Source organism: Morone saxatilis, unplaced genomic scaffold (assembly GCF_004916995.1).
Source record: "Morone saxatilis isolate NCDOM2014 unplaced genomic scaffold, NCSU_SB_2.0 Contig19, whole genome shotgun sequence".
Classification (NCBI taxonomy): domain Eukaryota; kingdom Metazoa; phylum Chordata; class Actinopteri; family Moronidae; genus Morone; species Morone saxatilis.
Window position 1 is genome coordinate 22,620,466 of NW_023339751.1, and position 7,410 is coordinate 22,627,875.

The following is a 7,410-nucleotide window of genomic DNA, read 5'->3' on the forward strand; positions in this document are numbered from 1 at the left end:
CCCTCCACAATCCCTACTGCTCTTGTTCTGTTGTCCCACCTTAACATTCACACACCCTGCACTGCCTGTTCACTGTGCTCTTCCACATCGTCATTTCATATTCAACTAGTGCTTTTTGGCCTCTTCAGCATGTGCAGTTATATATTGGTGCGTTACTGACAAGTTCAACAAAAACATGGAAATTCTATAAAGAAAAATATGTTGTAGGTTGTTTTTTTTAAATAAGATAAGCCTTATTATTCCCTGGAGGGAAATTCAGGTGGGGTACAGGTAAGAGTACAGAACCAAACAAGGATCGTAAGAATAAATACAAATATGAATTATATATAAAATAAGCAAAACAGTGCTGTATACTGCCATATAGACCAATAGTATAATAATATATTCTTTTATATATTATTTGGAAGACGTGTTCTTAAAACAGTCTGAATCTCATTCCTCATTGAATCCACTTGGTGGCAGTGTTGTCTAACAAAGACTCCAGAACTCAGACTTTAGTCCATAATACAGTTTTTCTCTAAGACACCTGATATTAAAACTGAATGGTTGTGTAATCCAGGTCTAAGGACACATGGTTTTTGTGGACGTTTCTATGGTGGAACCTAATATGGAGTCCATATCGAAGACTAGATGGCTGCAATGGATCTATTCTTTTTGTTTTTAATTATTTTTAATTTTTTCTTAATGACCAACCATATTAACAAAAAAGTAGAAAGTTTTCATGCGAGCAGGACTGTAGCTTCCGCTGAGGACAGGAAGTCCTCTGTATTTTTGTTTAGGTTTTATGTACATGGGAGGAGTTTACACTTACACACTGGAGAATATTTAATCCAGTATATTATTTTAACAGAAGGTACTCATATTCACCATTAACTAGTAGCATATTGGCTTTTTATTAGTCATTATAAAGCACCAATTAATGCCCTATTCTGCAAATTCTGTAACTACTAGGCCATTAACTGAGAGTTTTCCCTCAGCAACATATAAGGTTGTAGTACCACAAAAATACTCCTCCCTTAAAAACACTTCACAATCTATTCTTATGTAACAAAACACAAAACTGCAAGTGTTGATAGTGTCCAAACAACTCAAATGTAAATCTTTAGTAGGTAGCTTTAAAAATTATACATTTGTCATATTTGTTGAAACTTTCACTATATCCTGACAATAAAACATGAGATAATCTGTGAAAAAAATCAGGTTCCTCTGGCTCCTCCTAGTGCTCGTAACGACATTAGCAAGAATCCACCGGGCCTGAAAGAAAACAACCAATCAGAGCCAAGAAACATAGTTGATTGTTGAGTCTCATTCTCAGGTTGTCATATATGGATGCTGGGAATGAAACTCAACTATCTTAAACCCACCAACCCAAAGTGTCTTTCTATCTTTCTTGGCTCTGATTGGTTGGGTTATTTTTTATAAAACTTACCTACTGCAGCTTTAAGTCTTTCTAACTCAGAATATGCTCCCCATTCTAAAGTAAGCTCTCATTCATAACTGCAAGACCTTAAACCAGTGTGATAATTCTAAATAGCGTAAAAGATTCAAAGTCTTGTGAAAGCACATTATTTATAGGCATGAACTCTCTTTATAATTTTGAACATATTCTGAGTAACAAAGACTTAATTTAGAGTTATTTGGACACTATTAACACTTGTAGTTTTGTGTTTGGTTTCATAAAAATAGACCATATCTATTAAGTGTTATTATAGAGAATGAGTATTCTTGTGGTACTACTACCTTACAAGGTCCAAACCATAATCATAATAAGATGTATGTACAACTTCCTTACTTATCATCAATAAGCAGCAATTAGGAGGTTATTGGCCTAGTAGTTGTAGAATATGGACATGCAGAAAAAGGTATGAATAACTGCTTAATGATGAGTAATAAAAAGCCAATATTCTACTAATATAAATGCTAATAGGAAACTAATAGTGAATGTTATGTTACCATTATTTGTAGGCAGCATTTCAATGTAATTGTGACACCTTTTCTTCCAACAAAGATTCATTATTTCCTCATCAGAATGTCCTTGTCACTCCTAAATGTTACACACTGGACCATTAACTGAATAAAAATGGTAAATGGACTGTACTTTTATAGCGCCGACCACTCAATGCGCTGTACACTATATGCCACACACCCCACCCCATTCACACACATTCATACACTGATGGCAGTAGCTGCCATGCAAGGTGCCAACTGCTCACCAGAATGGAAACGAACCATTCATACACATCCACACACCGATACAGAGCATCAATTTGCGGTTCAATATCTTGCTCAAGGACACTTCGACATGCAGCGAGACGAGCCGGGGATTGAACCGCCAACCTTCTGATAAGTGGACGACCCGCTCTGCCAGCCACAGCCGCCACGGCATTTAACAAATGTTCAATGTTAACATTTAAAATAATTGAATACATTTCAAACTTCCTTATTTCTAGTAATCCTGGGTATGGCTATGAAATTATATGAAGAGTTATTTCCTTCCCAAACTATGTAAAGACATGTCAATGAAATCAAAGTGAAAACCCTAATTAAACAAACAAAACATGACACAAAGCAATGTTCTTTGAAATACACATAGATTTTATTGGTGACGGTCTGACAGTGAATACTTGGCATTGATCAAAACACACCCATTACTGTGTAATAATTGCAAGAGAACAAGACATTTAAGTAACTCAAGATAAAAAATAATTAAAACTTGTTTGCATCATCAATAAAGAACTAAAAGAACAAAGTGTACATTGTGTTTCTGACATTATCCTAACTACAAGCTCAATCATTTTAGCTGTAAAATGTATATTTTAGATAGTGTTAAGCAGATACTTGTACATGATGCAAGCTGGCTAGACTGCTACCTCAAATCAAACCCACGGAACCACTGGACCTCAGACTGACTGACCGAAAAGTTCTCAGCTGAAAGGTCAAATGCTGCTGTTTCACGAGAATAGAAGGTAAACAAGGTAACTGTCAGCTAAACATGTCTTCATATATCATAGCTTTAAGTATAAAGCTGCTACATAAGTATCCTGTGCGTCACATAATACTCAAGGTTGCACAAAACACATTGCAAATATTTAACTGAGGAAACAATAGAAACATGGTTTTATTAAATCCTCCCTCTTGATATCCACCCTTTGTGAGTATAGAGATGTGTAAAATGAATAAAAGGTTATTCAGTTAGTTATCAGTAAGGTAGTGAAGTGCTGCCCTGCTATGGTAGTTATGAGCTGCCCTCGGTTATGAGCACTAGTATCGACTTCATTAGCTCAGGAAGCAGCAGGGTATCACACACAGCCAGTCTCCAACACGGCTACATGGCTGAGGAGCACAATTTATTCCAGAAAACACCACCATCATCATTATCATCATTATCATTTTGTGTATTAGTAATAGTAATCAAGTTGTTGTTTGTTGCTTGTTGTTGTTAAGTCATTCCTATGTGACACATGCGAGACATGCATTGCAGAAAGTGCCAGAGACAGCAGCTTGTGTGACATTGACACTGAAAAGCGAGACAAGCCTTGATTCACAGTTCAAATAAATAACCAAAGTAAATGGCTTTAAAAACTGGGTATAACATCTTATTAAGATATCAAGATCCTGGAAACACAACAGCACAAAATTTCTAATATGCCTGTGGGGGTTGTTGATCAATATCCATGTCTCAATAATTACTTGGGCTTTTTGTTGAGTCAAACAAGCAGACGACCAACAGGTTTTTATCACCGTGATATGTTGCCTCTTCACAGGTTGTGTCATGTTTAGCTCTTCGCTAAACAGCTAGCTTAGATAGAAGATAGGTCTTGTAAACAACATCGCCGAGTTGTGTTCGGATATGGTGTCAGGTATATGAATGGAATTAGAAGTTTCCAACTGTAACTGCCAAAGTTGCAAGGAAATAAATGATATAATATGCTGAAGCAGGTGTATGGGCTGGGTCACACCAGCATTCATAACAGAAAAAATTTAGACCAAACTTAATTCATTTAAATGGAATCAGTGCAGTTACTCATGGAGGCAGAGTACATTTGCACAGTGCCTTTGTGTCGAGTTCAACTGAATTCTGGTGGCCTCAGTATGCCTCAAACAACATGCTTGTTGGATCAATTTTTGTAACCTTTCTAATGCTTTACATGCTTTCTGCGTCACATAGATACCGTTTGTCTGTCTAATTAGTTATGGTTCTTGAACCAGTGAACCAGATTTATGAAGATGGACTTCAATTTTGTACTGCTGGCATGACTAACTGTTAACTGTGGTCCGTGACTAACGTTAGATGTGAATCATCATACATATCATACATCAAATAGGCTATGTCAGTATTATTCAGTGCACTGCACTCAGCATGGGCTGAGACAGTCACTGAGTTTTTAGGGATAGGGAGTCCCCACTTAACATAGTGTTAAATATTATTGAGTTCTTGAAGAGAGTTTGGTGATGCAGGGTCTTTCTGTAGTTGCTCTGAAGCATACTGTGACCTTCACACATGAATTTGCACTATTTCCAACAGTTTTGACAGTGTTAACCTTTGAAGGAACAAAACCTCTAGGTATTATATTAGCTGTTGCACCTTCCAATTTTATATAACATCTCAATGAGAAGTTAAACCAACAGTGTTTTTCCTATGATGAAGGTAGCCGCAGGCAGATGTACCCACGGCATGATGTAGTCACTACATCCACAAGCTGGGCTGAGGACAAAACTTTTTTTTTCTACCGATGTTGTTGCAGTCCTAGCTAACAGAGGTGTCTTACTGTAATGCCCATTTAATTCAAGCTGTTTTGAGAGGATGTTAGGTGAACATGTGGAACATTGAGATGTGGCAAAGGCCTTCTTTCAATCAGTGTGATGCTCAGTGATTACTTCTGAATTCACACTAAAGCTAAGTATATTGTCAGGAGGGCGAAGAAATGCACTGTATGTTCCGATGGGGTGAGTGAATATTGACACATTTTATTCATACTAGGCACTCTTTAACCAATGTGGCATTTTACTTATTGCTGACTATGTCTCAGTTTTTAACACAGAAACAACAATTTCTGCTAGATGCAATGGCTCAAGCTCTTTGCAGTAGGTGGAACACTCTTAATATGTCTTTAATGAATATATAATAAATAATTATGAAATCCCTACAGAAGTTGTACTGCAGGAGGGACGGAAAAGTTGACTGGACACATTCAGATACTGCCACCATTTCAAAGCTATATAACGGCAGACTTAATCATTGAAATGTTTCTTTAAGGACGGAGGTATTCAAATTTCTTTTGTGATTGCAAAAGAAAAGTAACAGGCGACACATCCAGTCTCTCACCGTGAATGAAGACAGAAATCAAACCTGCCTTGGCCTCTCATGCTATGGCTGGTGAGAAAAAAATGCTGAGAGATGCCCATGTGAAAGCACGCACGCATGCATGCATGCATGCACTCTCTCTCTCTCTCTCTCATCTCAATCGTCTCTCTCTCTCACACACACACTGCCAAAGCTGCTGAAACAACGCTAAAAATCTGTACAATATTTAAATACTGTATTTACAGAAATAAACATACTTCACATTGTCTGTCTCACCTGGCCTGGATTCAAAATATTCAAGTCGGCAAGTGGCATTTTGTCCACATGAAATAATCAGAAGCATAAACAAATAAAGGCAACAATTAAGCGCATTTGATGGCTGTCCTGGCTTCTCAGATTTAGTCTGCAGCACGTTTCACATTCTTGGATTCAGATTTAATTGTGGGTACTCTAAGTGGTTTTGCTTGACGTGAGATATACTTAAAGATGAGATATACTTCTCCAGAGCATGCCATCAGCTTTTAGGCTGATTTCCTTACATCTAGGTAGGGCTGGATGTTGGTACCTCTTTGGTACCATCAGCTATGCTACAATACTCCAGAGTACAGAAAAATGGACTGTGTCATTTGGTAATATGGATCAATACTCCCCTCACTGGTTCAAGTAAGGATGCCCAACAAGATCCTTTGAAGTTAGTAAAAGGGCCATATTTTGTAAGGACGGTTCTCCTATCGTCCTGATGCTCGCTGCTCGGCAAGAGTGTAACATCACCTGTCAACAGGACAGACTGTGTAAGCTATTTATCTGCTGAACAAGCATATAAATTTGCAAAAATGCAACGTCTTCAAATCCCTGTCACATCTTTATCCACAGCTGGTGTGTTTGAAACAACCATACAGCTGTAGTTAGGCTACCAGTGAAGTGTTAAGAAAAGGTTGAAAACAAAAGCTATCTGTATGTGGTTGTCAAACCTAATTAGCCACGCATATTAACGCTCAACAATAGCATTTTTGTATATAAATGAATATGTGTAATGTCAAAGGAATTAATCGCAAAATGTATCTGTACAAACTGACAGAGTATGGTTTTCCACAGCACAGATGGATGGTTGGATGGTGCTTTCAGCTCAGTGTTTTGGTTTCATGGCACGCAATTTTACCGATCAGTCTCATCCTCGTCAGCCTGGTTTCCAGCAGCAGCAGGTAGCTGTTTCTGGTAAATAGGCTCTGATATCTGATGAGGCATTTAAAGCTAAAGAGACAGAGATTTTTTTCAAGAGTTGGTGGAGAACAAAAACAGAGCTAAAGGGAAATTAAATATTGGACTTCATCTGGTTTACACAAACACGACTCCAAATAAATGCTACTGCTGCTCCATATCTCCTGAATGTCAGTTTGCTGTATCAACTTTGTACGATTCTAATCTGTCAATGTTTTTTACAGCTTGTTTTGCTGCCCTTAAGTGTCCAAACAGTCAAGTCTTGGTCCCATCTTCATCCATGGCTGATCCATGACACAGCCATATGTAGCAACAGCTAGCTTGCAAGCTCTGGACCTGGTTGATAATGTTTGCACTTGTCACTAATGTAAGAACAGTTTTACTGATCATGTAACTTTACACAACTTTATAATCGTTATTATTATTATTCGTCATATTACTACCAGAGCTGGGGGCTGTCTCTGCCTGTTAAAAGGACATTTATCCTTGCCGTTGTCAAAATTAGAACCAGCCAAATGCTAGTAAAACATGTTTTTCATGCATACTTTATACATATCTGATGATGGAAGAATTGACAGATGACCAGCGCCAGTGACAGATAGTGATAGCTAAAGTTACCGTAGCAAGCATGGACTCTCAGAATGCTCTATGATTCCCATTCCCTATTACAAAGATGCTTAAAATGGAAGCTAACGGTATGTAACCGTTTATCCTAACTGGCCATGTATGTGTTGATGATTACTAATTATTACTTAACTAAGCCAACCGGTTGAGGCAGACATTTGCCAACCTAGAACCTGGTTTCTAAGTGTTTAAAGTTTTTTCTTGCCAAGGTCTTGCTCATGGTGGTACTGTTGGGTCTCTGTAAATGTTATAAGGAGTTCGGT

At 37.8% G+C, this 7,410-nt stretch overlaps 1 protein-coding gene across 1 annotated transcript in view; it reads left to right on the forward strand.

Moving 5' to 3' along the window:
* The first annotated feature begins 6,447 nt into the window (after positions 1–6,447).
* The window catches only part of hspa12a (heat shock protein 12A), a 22,474-nt gene continuing 21,511 nt past the window's right edge, over positions 6,448–7,410 (forward strand). Inside the window, exon 1 of the mRNA XM_035663859.1 lies at positions 6,448–6,507. Within this exon, the coding sequence (XP_035519752.1) occupies positions 6,448–6,507 (60 nt within the window). The remainder of the gene's footprint in view (positions 6,508–7,410) is intronic.